General features: G+C 41.8%; 1 protein-coding gene across 1 annotated transcript in view; it reads left to right on the top strand.

Moving 5' to 3' along the window:
• Positions 1-20,966, top strand: part of RGS7BP (regulator of G protein signaling 7 binding protein) — a 197,104-nt gene extending 176,138 nt beyond the window's left edge. Inside the window, exons 4-6 of the mRNA XM_082253611.1 lie at positions 2,774-2,918; positions 10,267-10,337; positions 20,088-20,966. Of these exons, the coding sequence (XP_082109737.1) occupies positions 2,774-2,918; positions 10,267-10,337; positions 20,088-20,179 (308 nt within the window). The 3' untranslated portion in view covers positions 20,180-20,966. The remainder of the gene's footprint in view (positions 1-2,773; positions 2,919-10,266; positions 10,338-20,087) is intronic.
• The last annotated feature ends 643 nt before the right edge of the window (positions 20,967-21,609 follow it).

The following is a 21,609-nucleotide window of genomic DNA, read 5'->3' as shown; positions in this document are numbered from 1 at the left end:
AGGATATAATGCTTTCAGTCCTCGCTCACTGAGAGGAGGCGGGGCGGAGGCGGGGCAGAGAACGGCCTGAATACAATGCATACAGTACAACTCACTGAGAGGAGACGGGGCAGAGAACGGCCTGAATACAATGCATACAGTACAACTCAATGAGAGGAGGCGGAGGCGGGGCAGGCACGGCTCAGTACAGCTCAGCTCCTGCGAGATTTCTGGAATGGAATACATCCCAGCACACACTGCGAATCGCCGAATGACGTCATCGCCGATCGGACCCGGAAGTGAGGAGAGGAGGAATAAAGCAGAAATTAGGGTATTTACTAGCAAAAAAAAAAAAGTTTCCATTGGTAAAAACCGTTTTAAAGGGGATTACATACATCTAAGTAATCCAACCTATTAGAAATGGGTGGAACTCCGCTTTAACTTCCTGTCCCATAGCCAAAACAGAAAGTGAAAGGAAATCCCTGGTTATCAGCAGGGTCATTAGTACTAGTGTCCCCATGGAAGAGTTATCCTGTTCTGGGGACAACCCAAAATTTGGGATTTTTTTTTTTCAGTTTCAGTGATAATGGAAAAAAGGACAAAAAAAGAGACTGAATCTCCCTAGAGGGGACACAGAATAATAAAAACCTTATAGGGGTTCTAATCCCTCTCCGCTGTATCCAAAGCTACCTAAAAATATGCCTTTAGATACACTTTAAGTAAGAAAGATGGGCTACATACTTACCTTGCAGGGGAAATTACATATACACAAACAGGATCCCCTAGGGTGGGATTAACACATTGCATGCTGTGCGTGGACCAATACAATTTCCCCAAATTTGACTGCATCATAGAGGTATTGTGGGGGTGTTTGTGGGGAAAAAATAGGGGGACACTGCAGTCCTGTGTTCCTCTATACTGCTTGCATGTGACCAGAGAAACATTAGGAAACTTGAATGTGTACGTTTTGTGGGACAAAAATAATGTTATAACCAATGTTGGAGATGCATGTAGGGAAGGCAGTTCATTATCAATGTATCTTAAAGTTGAATGGCAATCTGCACATGGACACTAATCTGCATGCAATCAGATTGGCTACCCCATTCTCTGTCAGCTGACCACGGCAATTACAGAGGACACGGTTTCCCTGCCACACAATGTAATCTCACACCGATATGCAGCAAATTTACAACTAAGCATACGGACACTGGGTAATCCCATGCAACATTCTCTTTAAGAGTGGTGAATTATTTGCTTAGTACACAGAGGCCAACTTATTAATTTTATATTTTATATTCTAGGAAGGCAGTGCATGTAAATGTGTTCAGAAGTAAAATTTGCAAAAATGAAGAAGGAAACTTACATGGAGAGAAATAATGGCAATTTAATATTAAAATGTATATTGGTAGCAACTAGGAATGGACTTTTTGCTCTTGACCAGTCACCAGAGAACCCCTTTCCCTCCCCACTCCCCCGGGGTTGAGAAAAGTTTCTCACCTTTAAAGTGGCCTTGGGTTATATTGACCAGCCAGTTCTGACAGCTGGTTTGGAGTTAGGATTTCCAACACCAATGCAGCATTCTGATCACAGCAAGCCTAAACACCACGTCACTGCCAAGGACAAGGTCCAGAAAATCATTTTGTGGCTCCCTAGCTGGTTCTAAAGGCCAGGACATTCCACTTTAGAACTGCATGCAGCTCTTAGCTTGTACTATCAAAGGGAAAACTCATACCTCCCTGTACCCAACATTTGCATTATATCAGAGATGAAACATCTAATGTTCTAAACATCTAAACCTCAAATGTTTGGAAAATAAGTGATGATAGCAACAGTGCGATGCTGAGCCGCTGAGCCTGGGGGGCGATGCTGAGCCGCTGAGCCTGGGGGGGAGTTCCTGTAAGAAATTCATTAGCAGCTAGGTGTTTATGTGTTTATTTTTAACAATGATCCCCTGCGCATGAGTGGGATAACCAAATGGAACAATAAGTCTTATAAAAAGATGGATAATTCTTTTGAAGTCTTGCAGCCCTCTAGGACCTGGGGGGTCCTCAAAACCCTGTAAAAATATATAGGCTGAAAGAAAGAAAGAGGGGGCACTGGTCTAGTGCATTATTCCACACATTTTATTTAAGCTAAATTGGTACTACTCACAAACCTAGATAGTATGAGCGCTTATCAGGCAACTCAACTTGGTTGCACTCTCCCAAATTCTCTGATCACTTGAGCATGGGGGGACCTCATCAGGGTCAATGCTGGCTAATGCATTTCAAAGGCATGTCCTTCTTCACCAGAGAAAAATAGTTTTTCAAATTTTGCAAGGCTATTTAAAAACACCTGCTCATATACAGTAAATATGGGGATTTGGTCCCACCATATGGCCATACTGTGCTTAAGCCCACCACTACGTCAAAGTACCACATTTTCAGTGGGTCCTACACTATTCATAGAGAAGATAATCCCCAATCCCCCACCCCCCATGCTCGAGTGATTGGAGAGTTTTGGAGAGTGCAACCAAGTTGAGTTGCCTGATGAGCACTTGTACTATCTATGTTTGTGAGTAGTATCAATTTATTTTATTCTATCTTAGAAAAAAATGTGTGGGATAATGCACTAGGCCAAGTCCCCCTCTTTCTTTCATCTTTCTTTACAGGTAATTCAGGTTTGCAGGCCTATTGAGGTTCTGAACTTTGAACATTTTTCCACTTGGATGAATTAGCAACATTTCTGTAATACAATGTTCCACAAAAATGATGCCATTAAATACCTATTATTTCATTGTGTTCTTCTCCTAAAGGAAAAGATCAGTGTGTTGGTCCAAAGATAATAGACTACAAAATGGATGAGAGTTCTGAAGTTCCAATCTTAGAAGACACGTCATCATCCCCAGTAGATGTCCAGCAGTGTTGGCAGGTTTCCACAGACATTGACAACACGGAGAGGTACATAGACTGTTTTGGCAACGAAGTATTGGATATGACTTTCCATACCTATATATACCGGATTCTTTTGATATGCGATTTTTACTAAAAGTACCCTGCTTGTGTGTTTTCTAATCATTTGGTAATTTTGAATTAACCAGGTTTGTGGTAAGTTTACTTACAGGGAAAAACAACAAAGCTGTTATGTGAAACATAACACATGCTCCTTCATATCCGGAAGCAATAGGTATTGTCTTTACTTTTTCCAGCAAAATGGAATGATGGGGAGGAATGGTGAGTATGTATATGTTCAGGAGGCGGGGTTTAACCCAGTCTGTGTCAATGGAGGCAGCAGCGGGACTCGGGCATGAGTGTCCCCATAGGAAGCGGCTTTCTATGTGGGCACTCATCAAAGAGGAGAAGCCAGAGAGCCAGAGTGGCGGCGGGGGACCCCAGAAGAAGAGGATTGGGGCTGCTCTGTGCAAAACCATTGCACAGAGCAGGTAAGTATAACATGTTTATTATTTTATTAAAAAGAAAAAAAACCTTTAATATCACTTTAATTGCTTGTTTAGGTCTAGGGGACATGGAAAAGAAGATTTGCCTACCTGGTCCTCTGCTCCACCGTGCTGCTAGAATGGTCCCCGCAGCAAGAACACCTCTCCCATGCTCCAGTGGTCTAAGGTCCTGACGTCCTGACTTCATCAAGCTCAATGCAGGGTCCATATTCTATATGCATTGGAATGTGATGATGCTGACGGTCAGTCCACCACTGGAGTGTGGGGGAGCCAAAGATCAGGTAAGTTAAAGTGCAAACACTTTCGCCTAGACAATACAAGTAGTTAAAGGAGTTGTATAGGTAGAAGGTTTTTTATCTTAATGCAGTCTATGCATTAGGATAAAAAGCATTCTGTGTGTAGCAGCTTCCCCCAGCCCCCCTATTACCTACCTGAGCCCAATCTCTATCCTGCGATATCCACAAGTCCCTCGGCCATTGGGGACTCTCCTTCCTGATTTTCTGAGACACAGCAGTGGCACCATTGGCTAGCGTTGCTGTCTGTCTAATTTGGTTGGCCAATCAGGAGGAAGAGGATGCTGACCCGAACAGCAGCTCTGTGTCTGAATGGATACACGGAGCTGCAGCTCGGCTTGGGTGACCCATTGCAAGCTGCTTGCTGTGGGGGCACTCGACAGGAGGGAGGGGCCAGGAACAGCGAAGAGGGACACGAGAAGAGGAGGATTCGGGCTGCCCTGTGCAAAACCAACTGCACAGAGCAGGTAAGTATAACATGTTTGTTATTTAACAAAAACACATGACTTTACAATCACTTTAAACTGCAAGGGATCATGGGATGGACCCCCGTATTAGAAGTGCATGTCCACCGTATAAGCTTCCCTTGCCAGTACCAGCAAAATCCAAGATCCCTTAGCCCACCCAGTCACTTGTTGAGACATCAGTGTAGGGTGGTAAGAAGCATAAGACTGTTTATTGGAACACAGGCACAAAGAGATATACACTCAGGGGACAATCCCCCTTTCTTTGCATAATGACACAGGGCGGGATAAACTATATTCAGTAACATGACACACAGACAGCCTTTAGGAAGGACTGCAGGAGATCCCCCCTCCCCCTAGCAGTTAATCCACATACAGTACACATATACATCCCATAATTGTTTGCTTCAAAGGCAGACAGAAACAATAGAACAATAGGATACAGCCACTTAACAAACACATAATAGCCCCCACCTCACCTCAAACTATCTAGCAATGGTCTGAGACACTCCTACAGTATTCTAGCAGTCGAAAAGGTGGTATTATTGATTTTCATATATTTCTTGAGGGATATTGTTCAGAACTATTACTGTGCCAAGTGAAAGAGCCCCTTCAACTTTCCACACAAACCACGCATATAGAACCCAGGATAACCGGGGTAAAACAAAATGCTGAGTCCAGTGTAATTGTACTGGGAGTCTGGTTAGTGCAGAGCCGACTGGGGTTCTTGGTTACCCTGTGTCCCTAATAGACACAGGGTGGCTTACACATAAGAGGGCCCAGGGAAGCTGGAAAATGGGTTTCCAGAGCTCTCAAAGGTAAGCTCGGTTCCATGAGCTCCCCGCCCAAAGTGACTCCCGTCACAGATCATTTTTAAGTTTCCAGATTTGGACTTTAATGTGAAATAAAACAATATAACTTGTAATAACATAGTTCCCTGCAAAGAAGGAAAAGGATTACCTCTCCCAAAGCTCGCACTAACAAACATTTTTCTGATAAAGATGAATCTCTGCTGGAAGTCTATTCAGAAGCCAGCACGTCTGGGAGTGTCGATCTGCTGGTTCCCTGCTGAGCTCAGTGGTCGTTCCCACTGACCCCCATGTCACTTTTGTATTCTAAAGTAATATGAAGGTAAGCACAGGCAGCGGGAGAGGCAAGTAGAGTTTTTCGTTGCAGGTAATATTGTTTTCTGTAATGTTTGTTATTTACGTGACAGTCACTTCAAAGTTCATCTTTAGATAAAAAATCCCCCCAACTCACCTCCCTATCCTTCTTAATACATGAAACCGTGTCCCCCCAGAAGGTCCGTACTTACCACCTATGACAGCTGTGGCTTCCTGTTTGCAGCATAACCAGTAGACATCTAGTGCAAGGCTGCTCACACCTGTGCACAGACATCCCATAGACTTAAATGGGACTCCGCTCCTGCATTACTAATTTTGGCCTATTCAATTCTATGTGACATCAGTGTGCAAATGTGGACTGCTAGTTTTTCACTGCCTGGGCTGCAGACAGTGTGGGAGGCTGCAGCCATTGGAGGTGGTAAGCATGCACCTGTGTGCTTTGAAGAGGATAAGGAGAAAAGTTGGGGGATTTACATTTTTAAAAGGTGAGTCTGTACTTTAATTTTACTAAACCTTTTATCCAACACCTTTTACTAATCTTTTATAATTGAACTCATTGTTAAATGTATTTTTTCTTTAATCAAATTTAAGATTTAGCTCAAAAGACACTTGTATCACTTATTAAAAAGTTACGAAACCCAGGAGCCTGCATTCACTATATCTGGTCTCCCACAGTACACAGAACATGGAAATGCATTTTTTTTAGTAAATATACACTGCTAAATACCCTTTTCTCATCAGCGATATATTGCAGTCTTGTGACTTCTATCAGTGTCTGGGTAAAGCTTGTAGAGTTCATTCTCCCCTGATTGTCCTATGAGGCTGCAGGACCCCTGACCATCTGTCTGGACAGTGCTGATTGTCCCTGTGCTGAGCACATGCACTCTCTAGCAATACACACTAAAATGAGCATGTGCAGCTTGCCCCCAAGGCTCTGTTCTGTCAGAAGGTAGATTGGGGATTGTGGAAGCCTTCTTCCACAAGGATCAGAGAGGACAGGATCAAACAGCCTTTTTACACAATGCAGAAGATTAACCCCTTAGGTTCTACAGTAAGTATAACAAGCATGCTTTACTGCATATACAAACTGATATACAGACTGATTTTACTGTTGTGGGTTTAGTAACACTAAAAAAAACATAAAGGGTTGTTTACATATAAACAATGCACAGTAGAATGTTGATCAAACGTTTATTCAGTTGTCTTTAGCAGTCAAGGAGCTTACAATCTAAGGTCCCTCATTCACATTCATACATACACATACTAGGGCCAATATAGACAGGAGCCAATTAATCTTCCAGCATAAAGAAAAGAGAAAATGAATGGTACAACAAAACGTTGTCCAAGCATCTGTTGGCGGACTTTATGGGCACATACTGAGTGAACACACTTATTGATTTAAAAATTTACTTTAATAGTTAAGAAAGTTTTAAAAGAAAACAAAAAGCACTATGCAAATGTTGACATATATATAGTTTCTTATACATTCAAAGTTGATATGCAGGCATTCTTGGCAATAGGTGAGGATTGTGGTTGTTATACCAATCTGATATAGTCAACGCGTTTCGCATTTGCGCTTCATCAGGACCTCAGATGATAAAATGACCTCTCCTCAAGATGCAGTGCACGATACCGTACGACCGGGGGCTGAGCTCAATGGCTGAGCACCTCAGACCACGACCACCTTGAACTATATTTGATGGATATGGGAACAGGTAGGACGGCTGGATGGAGAATGATATGTGGATCGCCTGAGCGTCTTACACAAATGACTTGTATTCTTATACATCAGACAAAAAGATGTCACTGTTATAGATAGTCTCTGATATCTTGTTATTCTAGGGAATTGGATAGACTCTCATCCAACTGGTAGTAGTAAAACAGATCGATTTGTGATGCTATTACCTCCAGGCGGCTGGAATATGAATGTGGACGTAATAGCATCACAAATCGATCTGTTTTACTACTACCAGTTGGATGAGAGTCTATCCAATTCCCTAGAATAACAAGATATCAGAGACTATCTATAACAGTGACATCTTTTTGTCTGATGTATAAGAATACAAGTCATTTGTGTAAGACGCTCAGGCGATCCACATATCATTCTCCATCCAGCCGTCCTACCTGTTCCCATATCCATCAAATATAGTTCAAGGTGGTCGTGGTCTGAGGTGCTCAGCCATTGAGCTCAGCCCCCGGTCGTACGGTATCGTGCACTGCATCTTGAGGAGAGGTCATTTTATCATCTGAGGTCCTGATGAAGCGCAAATGCGAAACGCGTTGACTATATCAGATTGGTATAACAACCACAATCCTCACCTATTGCCAAGAATGCCTGCATATCAACTTTGAATGTATAAGAAACTATATATATGTCAACATTTGCATAGTGCTTTTTGTTTTCTTTTAAAACTTTCTTAACTATTAAAGTAAATTTTTTTAAATCAATAAGTGTGTTCACTCAGTATGTGCCCATAAAGTCCGCCAACAGATGCTTGGACAACGTTTTGTTGTACCATTCATTTTCTCTTTTCTTTGTATATTACTAGGATTATGGCACCTAAGGGGTAGCTCTTAATTTATATCTAATCTTCCAGCATGTCTTTGGAGTGTGGGAAGAAACTGGAGTACCAGGAGGAAACCCACACAGGCACAAGGAGAACATACATACTCCAGGCAGGTAGTGCCGAGGTTGGATTTCGAACCAATGACCCCAGTGCTGCCAGGCGGAAGTGCTGATCACTTAGCCAGTGTACTGCCCTTGCTAATGTTTATCCAATAAGAAAAGTTGCTGCAGCCCGGAGTGCAGTGACGCGTTTCTGTGAGTAATTTTCTGGATTACAATGAGCCAAAGCAGGGGTCTCCAAACTTTCTAAACAAAGGGCCAGTTTACTGTAGTTCGGACTTTGCCGGGGCCGGGCTGTGGCCGGTGGAGGTAGAAAATGCCCCAGCATTAGTGGGAATAGACTTTGGGGTTGACTTACTAAAGGCAATTCCACTGTGCTCTGCCAGTGCACATGGAAGTGCAGTCGCTGTAGATCTGAGGGGAAGATCTGAAATGAGGGGAAGACCTGCTGATTTCTATCATCCAATCATGTGCTAGCAAAAATGCAGTTTTTTATAGTCCTTGTATGTCCCCCTTAGATCTACAGCGACTGCACTTCCTTCTTGCACAGTGGATTTGCCTTTAGTAAATAACACCTTATGTCTCAGGCTTGGTAATCAGTGGGCTTAAAAAATTACATAACGCCTGTGCCCAGTAAACCGAGGAATAGTGCCCAATTATTGGTGTCAGTGGGAAGAATAGTGCTCTATCATTGGTGTCAGTGGGAGGAATAGTGCCCCATCATTGGTGTCAGTGGGAGCAATAGTGCCCCATCATTGGTGTCAGTGGGAGGAATAGTGCTCTATCTTTGGTGTCAGTGGGAGGAATAGTGCCCCAGCATTGGTGTCAGTGGGAAGAATAGTGCTCTATCATTGGTGTCAGTGGGAAGAATAGTGCTCTATCATTGGTGTCAGTGGGAGGAATAGTGCCCCAGCATTGGTGTCAGTGGGAAGAATAGTGCCCAATCATTGGTGTCAGTGAGAGGAATAGTGCTCCGTCATTGGCGTCAGTGAAAGGAATAGTGTTCTATCATTGGTGTCAGTGAGAGGAATAGTGCCCCATTATTGGTGTCAGTGAGGGGAATAGTCCTCCGTCATTGGCGTCAGTGAAAGGAATAGTGTTCTATCATTGGTGTCAGTGGAAGGAATAGTGTTCTATCATTGGTGTCAGTGGGAGGAATAGTGCCCCATCATTGGTATCAGTGAGAGGAATAGTACTCCGTCATTGGCGTCAGTGAAAGGAATAGTGTTCTATCATTGGTGTCAGTGAAAGGAATAGTGTTCTATCATTGGTGTCAGTGAGAGGAATAGTGCCCCATTATTGGTGTCAGTGAGGGGAATAGTGCTCCGTCATTGGCGTCAGTGAAAGGAATAGTGTTCTATCATTGGTGTCAGTGGAAGGAATAGTGTTCTATCATTGGTGTCAGTGGGAGGAATAGTGCCCCATCATTGGTGTCAGTGAGAGGAATAGTACTCCGTCATTGGTGTCAGTGAAAGGAATAGTGTTCTATCATTGGTGTCAGTGGAAGGAATAGTGTTCTATCATTGGTGTCAGTGAGATGCATAGTGCTCTATTGGGATGAATAGTGCACTATCATTGCTGTCAGCGGGAGGAAAAGTGCCCCATCATTGGTGTCAGTGGGAAACATAGTGCTCCATCATTGGTGCCAGTGGGAAGAATAGTGCCCCATCATTGGTGCCAGTGGGAGGAATAGTGCTCCATCATTGGTGTCAGTATGAGAAGCCTATATAAACGTTTGCCAAATCGTTTATATCAGTGGCAGGGATTGTGCACTATTGTTGGTGTCAGTAGAAGGATTGGTGTCTCACAAATGGTGTCAGTGGGAAGAACAGTGCCCTAAGGGTCGGATAAGGCAAGTAAAGGGCCACATTCAGCCCTAGAGCTGCAGTTTGGAGGTCACTAAGCCAGAACATTACCCCTGGATTTCATGGGAACCTGTGATGGGCAACTCATTTTGAGTAATGTACATATCTTTTTGTGGAACAAATATGTCAACTAGCAAACCATATTAGAAAATATACATGTAAATGGAACAGTAGGAACAAGGGGAAAAAGGAGACGAAAGGGACAAAAGGGGAGAATGATAGGTGTTCTTGAGTAAATTATGAGTGTTTATAGGCCGGTATTATCATTATAACCAGTCCACAATCTGAGCCTCTATAAGTTTAGGCAGTTGGCTGCTGGTTATAAGTATCTATAATGGTGAGACTAGACTACCAAGCACTCTATAGACAGAGTACAGGTTTGCTTTAAAATCTTGGCAACTCCACATGGCGTCAAGAAAATCTTTATCTTGCATATGAATGGAATTCCAAACTGAAGGAGATGTTTTCCTTTCTTTCAGAGACATGAGGGAAATGAAAAACCTCTTAAGCAAACTCAGGGAGACCATGCCTTTGCCATTAAAAAACCAAGGTAAGATTTGACTTTCCTAATCTGGTCCTGTTCCCAGGCTATGGACACTCAATTATTTACATATTCTTAACAAGCAGCAAAAGATCCTTAAAGCCCATCTATAGGAAAATATTACCCTCCTTCTTTCTACCCCCTCTAACTGATTGATGGCTGTATAGTTCACATATATTGGAACAGATGGTGGTAGCATCAATTTTACCGGCATTGGTGCTGTTGGTTGGAAAATAAAGGAGGGGGGATCTGAATGATTCCACCTGTTAGTTGAAATCCACTTTTAGTTGACTGGACAGTATTCTCAAACGTTTCTACACCTGTATATGGATGGCAGCAGGTTACTTGCCAAAGTTGGCTTATTCTCAGATATTCCAGCAGTATGAGCCCTATTATTCAATTCCAATATATCCCTACCTTAGACATTACATGTGAGTCATACTTTTCTGTACTGAACTAATTACTATTGCAAGAAAATAATTTTAAAACTGCTGCAAAGTGTATTGGCACTGATAGCTAATCTGGAGAAAAGGGCACAGGGGTTTTACTGTGTGTATTTTACATTCATCCATCCATCCATGGATGGTTTAAGAAGAAGGTTGCTATCGGTCCCTGCAGCATTCATAAAATGTCAGGATGGATAGATGTCTCACTATCCATGCTACCTGATAAGGCATTTGCCTGTCTATTGCCACTGTGTGTCCACTCTAAACCTACTGCTGGCAAGGACATTCTAATGGGCAAAAGAGGAGAAAAGAACCTCTAACTGCAAAATGTTGGTCGTATCTCTGGAGTCTCTGAAAAACATCAAAACTAAACTATGGGCGGTAGAAAAATGACCCTTTAGGTGGGATCCTCTCCACACTGCAAGGGTTAAATGTTCATTTTGTCTGGGCAACAGGAATAAGGCGAAATATTTAAAGCTGAACTCCAGGATAAGCAGATATTGTCTAAATACAAGAGACGTGTATTCTTACTTGAATCTTGGTTTGCTTTGTCTATTTCTTCCAGATCTGTGCACTAATCCAGTCTCTGTAGAGGAGCTTCCTGTAATAAAGACCGGTCACTGCTGCTCTCTATCCTTGTGGAGGGTGACTGGTCTTGTCTCCACCCCCTCCTATAGTTATCTGCAGGCAGCCTGTAGTGGGTGCAGCCTGATAGGTCCCTCCCATAGCTCTGCTCTCTGCACAGGCCATATACAGCACTGTGATGATGTCACAACTACTTTGACAAGGTTATATCTGGGTTCATAAAAGCATTTGGTGGACATAAAGTGGATTTATTTGTGGCTATTGCAGAATATATATAACTGAAGCATTTAAAAAAAAATTCACGTAGTTCAGCTTTAACCACTTAAGCCCCCCGGAAGATTTTACCCCCTTCCTGACCAGGGCCTATTTTGCAATTCCGCACTGCGTGATTTTAACAGACAATTGCACGGTCGTGCGACACTGTACCTAAACAAATTTGACGTCTTTTTTTTCCCACAAACAGAGCTTTCTTTTGGTGGTATTTGATCACCTGTGTGATTTTTAGTTTTTGCACTATAAACAAAAAAAGAGCGTACATTTTGCAAAAATAACAATATTTTTCACATTTTTTTTACATGAAATTCCCAAAAAAAAATGTAAAAATCAAAATTTTTAAAAATTTTTGGCCAATTTGTTTTATGCTACATATGTTTGGTAAAAAAAATTGCAAAAAGCGTATTTTGATTGGTTTTGCGCAAAAGTTATCGCGTTTACTAACTAAGGGAAAGATTTTTGTCATTTTTGTTGTTTTTTTTTTTAACGTGTAATGGCGGCGATCTGCGATTTTTTTTGCGGGACTGCGACATTGGGGCGGACAGATCGGACCCTTGACTGACATTTTTGACACTTTTGGGGTTACCAGTGACATTACTGCAGTAATCAGTGCTATACATATGCACTGTTACTGTAAAATGACACTGGCAGTGAAGGGGTTAACTTTTTTTGAGAGGGAGGGGTTATGTGTGTCCCTAGGGGCGTGATTCTAACTGTGATTGGCTGTGGCTAGAGGTGTAGGAACAGTGAAAATGTTTACATTAGCCGCCTGCCTTTCTCCCGTTCTAACGGACGATCGCGAGTGACCGGCGGACATCGGGTCCGTTGGGCAAACGCGTGGGGGGGGGGTCCGTGACCGCGCGGGAGCTGGAGCGCGCCTCCGGAGGCGCGCGCTCGCTCCCTAGACCCTCACAGGTTAGCGAAGTAGCCCTACGTAAATAGTAAATAGAGTAAATAGTCGTGCGGCGGTCGGCAAGCGGTTAATATATTCCTTGCTCCTGCAGGCCACTTTCCTGACATGAGATAAAAAGTATATACACGGTGGCGCAAGCAGATAGCATTCACACTAAATGGTAGTCCATGGGGTAGCAATGTTGGCTGCCCTAATAGTCTTTGATGTGGGAAAAGAAGCAGTCCATTGACTCAGGGCAAGCCTAGTGGGGGGCGGAAGCAATCTCCAGACATGCAAGATACAAAGAGAGAAAACAGGCGCCTCGGAGTACAGACTGTAACATTTAATAAGAAAGGTACATTAAAAACTTACATCAAAGTATGCCGGAAGATCCATAGACGGCGAGTGCGGCTCACCCTGCGGTCCTAGCCTCAGTCTGACTTCAGACACACCACCTCACTTCCTGCGGGACAGGAACCGGAAGGACTCAGAGGATTGCTGACCATCAGCGGTGGCCCTATGCTGAACATGGATGCCGGAGGACCCATTCACCTACATTTACTTACTTTGATAAAAGTTTTTAATGTACCTTGCTTATTAAATGTTACAGTCTGTACTCAGAGGCACCTGTTTTCTCTCTTTGTATCTTACTTTCCTGACATGGCTCGTCTGTGGTGCCAGACTGGTTGCAGATTTCCAATGTCATTATGTACAATGCAGAACTGCTGGTCCTGCTTTGTATGTGAGGGTGCTGAGGGCCACCCACATCGTGGCTGTGGAGGAGAGTGCCTGCTGTTGGTGGAGCAAGGAATAAGGTAAGTATTTTACCTAGACAAAACAAGCATTTCATTTAACCCTTGCAGCACAGAGGGAGACCCACTACAAAGATACCTTTTGCCCTAACCTTGGGGTCAGCTTTAAAGGTGGTAAATGATTCAATCCAATGACATAATAGAAGGCATCATCTAGTAAAAATGTGTTTTGCGTGAACGGGCTGTTTACCTGGCTGTTTTTACAATTAAATAACCATAATATGAACACAGATATAATTCAGCCATGAAAGGTGATGCTGCCACGATAAAGCTGGGAATGTGGAATTCAGACCGCAGTATGTTTGCAGCCTTGTGGTCAGAACTCTTCATTGCTAGGGTCCTGGATCCAAATACCACCAGAGACAGAGTTGCCATGAAGTTTATATGTGACTTCTACATTTGTTGGGTTTTCTGTGGGTACTCCAGCATTCTTCCAGCCTTGCTATGTATAGCTGTGATAAGGATGTTAGGCTAAAGGCAAGTTTGGTGGCAAGAACGAATGTGAATGGTTCTATGTAGACTGTAAAAACTGCTAAATTAGCACTATATGATTGAAGGATAAAAATGATATCTTATTATATCAATCAGCCATTTGGGGTTCCTGAATCTTTTAATGTTAAAAAAAAACTGCATTATGTGGTTGCTTACCTGATGGTGTTGTATCTTCTAACATTTTGCCTAACTTTATGGAAAGACTGTCTACCCTGGATGTGCTATATGTACCATTTTGTTATTTCTTCCTTGTCTGTTTCAATAAAATGTCATATTTGGAAAAAAAAAAAACTGCAACATCATGTAATCAATCACAGAACACAGTGATAGTTCATCATCCTAAACTTCAGGCTATGTGAAACACTTCTAAATGGGAATTCATTATACCTTGTCCTAACAGCACATGGAGCAGGTAATGGCTGAACTGTGGTTTCCCTAATAATCTGTGCAATAGAAAAATCAATAGAAAATTGCCCTACAAGGGGCCATTAAGTGGTAGGCCACTATAAAAGGACAGCAAAGCCAGCTGTCCTCATTCAGCATCATGAAAAGGGTTTTTGTATCAGTGGATGAAAGGCTTTTTTTAATGGTATAAGCAGGGTGGCTTCATTTGCTGGAACCCTACTGCAGAGAAAGTGGTGATCCCCAGCATGCTCTGTCACTCATATTCCTCAGTCTGCTTTCATACAGTTATACACGTCGTAAGGCAATGGCGATATACATAGGAAAGGACTCAGTGAAAGATATTAGCCTTTGATTGCAAGACTTATATTATTGTATATAACATAGGTCAGTGCATCGCAAACAAAAAAAAAAAAAAAACAATCACTAAAGAGCAATAAAACAAGTCCATGGAGACAGTAAATAGTGAGGATATGAGAAGGTCAGCCGCGGTGGGAAAAGTGTCCAATAGAGATGCAAGTGTTAAGAGTGAGTCCAGCCCGTCTGTGGTGGACAGGTTGGACTCACTCTTTAAGGCCCCTTTCAAACATACGGTCCATTCAGTTCTTCAGTTCAGTCACGTCAAAATGTATCAGTTTTTCATCCATTTTTCATCCGTTTTTCGTCCGATCCGTTTTTTTGACGGATGAAAAATAGGGCATTCATCCGTTCAAAAAAACGGACATTGACAGAAGCGGATGAAAACGGATGTTAACTGGTGATCGTCCGTTGTCATCCATTTTTACATAGATATACATTGATGTCCGTTTTTCATCCGTCAACGGATGGATGAAAAATGGACAAACGGACAGCATGGGTGAAAGGGGCCTAACACTTGCTTGTCTATTGGACACTTTTCGCACAGTGGCTGACCTTCTGATATCCTCACTATTTACTGTCTACTGCCTCACTATTTATTGTTACATTGATATTAGAATCTGCGCTGAATTTTTTTTTTTAATGATATATTTTTGTATGTCCTCATAATAGCAGCAGTCCCATTAAGACTGCATGGAAAGGGAATGTATAGCGTTTTGCATGTTTTCTTTATTATGTTCAGGACTAAAAAATATGTTCAGCTATTTCTGTGTCATGGACTAAGCAAACCAATTAAGAATAATAACAAACCAACTATTAATTATTAATAAATATGTTCAACTATGTCTGTGTCAGGGACTGAGCAAACCATTTAATGGATTGAAATCTGACATAGAGAGCTTTATATTGGATATCTCCAAATATCAGTCTATCCACCACAACTGATCCACCTTTTTCATTTTTAAATAAAAATACGAGGTGTGTTCAAGTCAAACTGGGACTTTGAATTCATATAATAAAATAACAAGTTTCAAAGAGTGGAAAGTGCATTTATTTTTCGACATACTCCCCTGCTACATAACAGTTTATGCTGTATAACACATATCCAAGCATTTAATGCCTAGAAAGCTTCGGCATAGAAACATTTCTCAGTACGCCTGAACCATCCTAGGACAGCCTGCTTCACTTCACCATCAGTGCTGACCTTAGATGAACTCTTTTAGGGGTCCAAACAGGTGGAAAACACTCAGAGCGAGGTCTCGGGTTTGAAAGGGGGATGTGGCAATACCTCCCAGCAGACTTGCTGTAATGTGCACATAGTGCTGTGAGTAGTATGAGCTTGTGTGTTGTCCTGGAGAAACAGAATGCCCTTAGAGATCAACGCGTAATGCGCGACATTAATAATTTCTGTTGATAGTGGCACCACAAGGTAGAAAATCCACATGAATAACGCCACGTTTGTCCCAGAAAATGCTTGATATAACTTTATCTCTGGAAGCAATTGTTCTGCCATCTTGATTAACGGTCTCTGGACTAGCCTGCGACATGTGCACAGCCTATAAGTAATAGAACACACTTGCCACTTACTACTGCGTGTAGTACCGCCACACTAGCATCCTTTTTATACCTGTAAAATTAAAAGTCCTGGTTTGACTTGAACGTCCCCCGTACTAAACAGAATGACATGCCACCCTGACCCCCAAGATAACTGGCTTCAGCGCCATTGATTACAATGTTCTTTTTTTTTCCTAAATGAAGCAATTGACCGATCTGTACTCTGTAATTTCACACAGTTTTCTTCTCTGGTGCTATGTAGCTGTAGCTGAACCTGCAGAATATAGATGTTGTTCCCCCAGTTTTAACCCTGTACCAAGCACAGACAAGACTACCGAGGCTTATTTATTTTTTACTGTTGTGTAAAATAAATATACTGTGTATATTTTTATATATATATATTTATGTGATTTGTCTTTTTTTTTTTATTTTAGCTGCTGTTTTGAATGAATTGGTAACCGGTTACCCAGGGCATACATAGAACAATGCATATAAACCCCAAATTCCCACACCTCCACTTGGGATGCCAGTAGAGCCTGCTAAACATCAGCAAAGTGATGCTGTTTTACTGCTTGGTCCCTTTCTCTTAAAGGCTAAGGTCAACATTGGAATGTTCCATCCATATTTAGGTTGGAACATGTAACATGTTCCAGCTCCTGACCCCTCTCCCCCCCTCCCTTTGACAGCGGGTGGGGGGTCCTCACCCTGCACCTTCTGTCACTTGTTGAAAGCACAGTCGTGTCATTCCTTCATTCATTCACATAATATTTTTTATGAATAAACAACAAGTACCTTCTACCACCACAGCAGACTGACTTGTAATTTCAATGGGCATTGATGACACTGACATGTCCTCTGGCGTTCAAACAGAAAGCCTGTACAGAGGTACGACCTGAAAGCAGGAGGACATGTCCGTAGGAGCCCACATTGCACCCATGATCTACTGATGGCGGATGCAATGCTTTCCAGGCGGCAGCAAGAAAAAATAATAAATGCATTTTTTTTTTCAGCAAGAATATGTGCATTTGTTATTTTTTTCCTGTAAAGGTGAACTTATCCTTTAAAACCTCAGCCTTGTGCTGAAAGGCATGGCTTCAGTCAAGCAGATGCACACTTATTTACCACCCTGTTTTTATGAAGGGATACCTGCCAATACTTCCAAATGAATGAATATCTGGTTTTTAGCTTTATGGTTTAATATGGGCTTGAACCTAGCAAACGGTATTGTGATATTAGATAGGGCATATTGGACTATAGGAAGTTTGCTTATCTCCAACAGAGATCACAGAAATCATTACATGTTTAAAAAAAGACATTTCAACCTTCAGGCAAAAGCAGCTATATATAACATGAGAAACTCCTAAAGAAGTGAAAATGTTTGCACAAGAAAAGATAAAAGCCAAGAATTGTCAATTTTGATGAAAACATTGATATAACATATATACAGTAATTGTTACACAAGTCTTTTTGCAATTTAGTAATAATAAAAATAATAATACTAATACTTTTTTTTAATTTACCCTTTTATCAACTTTCTTTTAAACTGGTAAACATTTCAAACATAGCTGCCTTGCATAGGGGGCTTTCTGTACTCTGTTGGAGTACAGATTTTTCCCTGAAATATGTCCAGCTGGTCCAGCAGTTTTTATCTTATTAAAACACTGGGACTGACATAGTTGCAAACAACTGAAAATAAGAGAGACATCGTAAAAGGCCTGAGAAGAAAAATGTCTTCGCACCAGACACACTGGGGCATGGCTAATAACATTAGTGAGGTTTCAAGGTGTATGGCTTATTGTGCCATACCTGTCTCCCTATGCTTTGTGTTTATCAAAACCTGGCCTGGAGGGAAACAGAAGGGAAAGGTAGAGTAAAACTAGTTACATCATTGCTGTCATTGTGAGTAAAATAGGTCCCATTGTTGCTATCGGTGAGATTAAAATTAAACACCATTCTTGGGGTCAGTGGTGATAAAATAAGCCATATCATTGGTGTCAGTGGGCTAAAATAAGCACTATTGTTGGTATCAGCAGGGCTGCTGTTAGAAATCATGGGGCCCTGAAAAAGCGTACTGAACAGGACCCCCCCACCCGGGAAGTATCCAATCGCTAAAACACCACAGTCGCAATGGTGTGCTTTGTAGCCATGGCTGAAATGCTATGCTATGCTACTGCCGCCTCCTGACACCTGTTTTTTCTTTTAAAATGTGAATGGCAATTTTTAATTGCGAGACCACACTGCAACTGTGAGCGAAGTGTTTGAACACAATGGGAAGTTTGATAGGTGGTGCTGTCTGTCAAACTCTGCAGCCGGCATACAAATGCTGCAGCTGTGAAGTAAAGCATTGCAGCAATGGCATGTATACAGCCCTGTCAAACTAGGATTTGGGTGGGCAGCCAGAGATTGCTGTAGATTTATGGCTCAACTGCCCATGTGAAAAAGCCTTTAGGCTGCATTCACATTTGATGTTTCCTGAATGTGTGACAAAGTGCACAGGTATTGTGCACTTTACAATGCATTTCAGAAATGCACTGCAAATTCACATTGCACCCCCAAATGCAATTAGCAGACCCGTGTTTTGTCATGTGGAAGACCTTCAAAGCTGCATGCCCTAAAAGGTTCTAGAGCCTCTATGATGTGTTTGTCACACATACGGCAGCCAATTCCAGTAAATGGTCTCCCCTATGTGCGAAAACCAAGCAAAAAAAAAAAAAAACACGAGCAGGAACATGTGTTTCTGCTACACAAAGTGGGGATGGGACCCTAGGGTTGGCATATAGAAATGGCTGGGCAGAGATGTCCATAAGCTAGAGGAGAGATGTGTTCACTCCAGCACTGCAGTGGCAGGTAGTGTCTATCTGCCTGTAGTTCTAGGCTGGCTCCTGGAATATTTACCCCCTTTCCAAAATCCTACAGTTTCTGTTGCTTCACTCCAGCAGCAACCCCCCCCCCCCCCCCCCCGCTCACCCCCTCCAGCAGAAGCATTGCTCTGTCCAAGCCCTGCACCAGCACTGGAGTTCCCAGTGAACACAGACCATGGTCTGGAGAAAAGGGAGCAGAGGTCAGAACTCAGGAAGGAGTTTAAGCAAGCTTCCTTTTTAATCATGCTGACAAGAGATAACATGGCCGACTGTGGCCTGGGATAGACAGAGGGGGAGACTCTGCAGCTGTCTCCCTCTGCTCCAAATCTGGATAGTTTACAAGTAAGTAGCAAGTTTCAAGTAAACAGCTGGCTCTTCTCTCCTGCAGGTGCCCGGGCGCTCCTGAAGTGATGGGGCCTGGTACATGAGGACTGGCTGTACTGCCTTATCAGGGGCCCTGGGTGTCAGTGGGATGAAAATGAATCCCATTGTTGATGTCATTATTAAAGAAAATAAGGCAATCATTGGTGTCAGCGGGAGGAAAATAAGCCCATCGTTGTCATTAGGATGAAATAAGCTTCGTATTGTTGATGCTAGATGGAGTAAACTAAGCTTCATGTTGTTGGTGTCAGTGAAAGCAAGAATAAGATTTGGTGTTCAGATTTTACTTACCAGTCACGTGCTCTTAAAATTCTGCCTTTTTGATACTGATACTGGCACTGTACTTTGACTCTTGAGTGATCTTCTGCCCAAATGTCTGGAATAATTACAGTGCTGAGAGAGTGTTTCAGCACCCAACTGCCACTCTGCACAGTGTCCTAAGTCCTGCAGGACACAGACAGTGCAGGGTCATGTCCAAAATCACAGGATTGTCCTGCAAAATAAAGAACACTTGACAACCATAGACCGATTATGTGACTATAGCAGGAAGATGCTCCTACTCTGCACACTAATTTTAATAGAATTGTCAGCAGGTGGGATTCTGCTAGTGTGGAATGTTTGCTGGTTGCATAGGAATTATAACTCTAACATCATCTAATGTGTTTACTGTGATGATTAATACATATATTGATGTTTTATTACAGACGACAGTAGCCTCCTCAACCTAACACCATATCCACTTGTCAGAAGAAGAAAGAGAAGATTTTTTGGATTGTGTTGCCTCATCACCAGTTAAAAAATAATAAAGAAAAGCCATTCTTTCCACAGATACGTTATAATTTGACCTTTGCTGTCATATATCGTATTGAGGTTGGTTGACCCATTATGTATTCAGTGTTGCCTAAACTGCCTTTTTCAGAACTTCTGTTATGGTCCTGGAAGCAAATGACATTGTTTGACCTATAAACTGGTCCAAAAACTGTCAGTGACTGGATGGAACATTTCCAAACAGACTTTATGAACACTAAAAGTTCTCAAGCATAAAATATGCAAACTGCTTTGATGTCCTAGTATTGTGCTATAGGGAAACCAGTAGCATCATAATGAAGATTCAGTATGAAGATGGTGACAGCAATTATTATTATTGATGTTATCAAAGGCCAATAACTATACTTTGATTTGTATTTTATTTTATTTTTGTCTTAATCATAATTAGTCTTCCACAATGCACCGGGATTTTGTCCAAGACTTCAGCCAAGTTTCTAACCTGTTATCTCGAGGATGAAAACTAGGTATCTGGCTTGTAAATATTACTGTAAGCTTGATGATGATCATCAGTATTTTCCTTCCATTTGAATGGTGTGATTTTCACAATTTTGAAAATGTTACACATATATATGAAGGTAGTGTATTCAGTCCCCTCCTTCCTTCCTCCAATATATCCTCATATCCTAGTAAGAACAACTTATCATATATTGTTACAATAGAACGTTAAAGCATGGTGTCTGCACATAGTGTTATAACTGATAGGGCATGCCAAACTTAGCTCTGATTGTAAAATACCCTACATTTTACATTGTTAATAAATTTTTTTTTAGTTAAACCATGTGAGTATTGTTTTCCTCTAGCATTCTTTTTTTAGATGTTTTACGTATGTAGGGAAGAAAGAAAAACACATTTTGACAATGATACAAGGGGTCAAGACAGATCAATCACAGAACCAAAAGGAAGTTTTCAGAATTATAGATCATGGAATTTCTTTAATCTTGATAGTATAGTATACCCCCTTTAGAATAGAAGGTATTGACTTTTATCACACTTTACAAACATAAGAGGATTATTCCTCATTTTAGGAAGATGGGTAGAGCCATGCAAATCATTCCTTCCCAATTTAATGGCAAGATGTATATCTAGAACCACTGATGTATAGTGCAAAATACTGCCGTTTCAGGTTTTTTGGCCACCATCAGTGCTGTATATGAAAACCATGACTTCTACTTAATAGGGCTTGGGACCCAACAAGATAATATAACCCTTAAAATTATAATGAGGGAGGACTAAAGGAATCAAAAGCTTTTCGACCAAGTCATTGTGTAGCCTTCTTAGAAGCTAAGGTATTCCCATGTTTCATCCCATCTCTATTACTGCTCTGGTGAAAATTCAGTATTTTGGATTTCTCCATTGTTCATTGTGGGGCAGTTATACTACCACCTACAGGAGGTTAGG

The sequence above is a fragment of the Pelophylax lessonae genome (genome assembly GCF_965119305.1).
Source record: "Pelophylax lessonae genome assembly, chromosome: 1".
NCBI lineage: Eukaryota > Metazoa > Chordata > Amphibia > Anura > Ranidae > Pelophylax > Pelophylax lessonae.
Note: the sequence above shows the minus strand (reverse complement) of the source record. Positions and strands in the feature narration are given on the sequence as shown.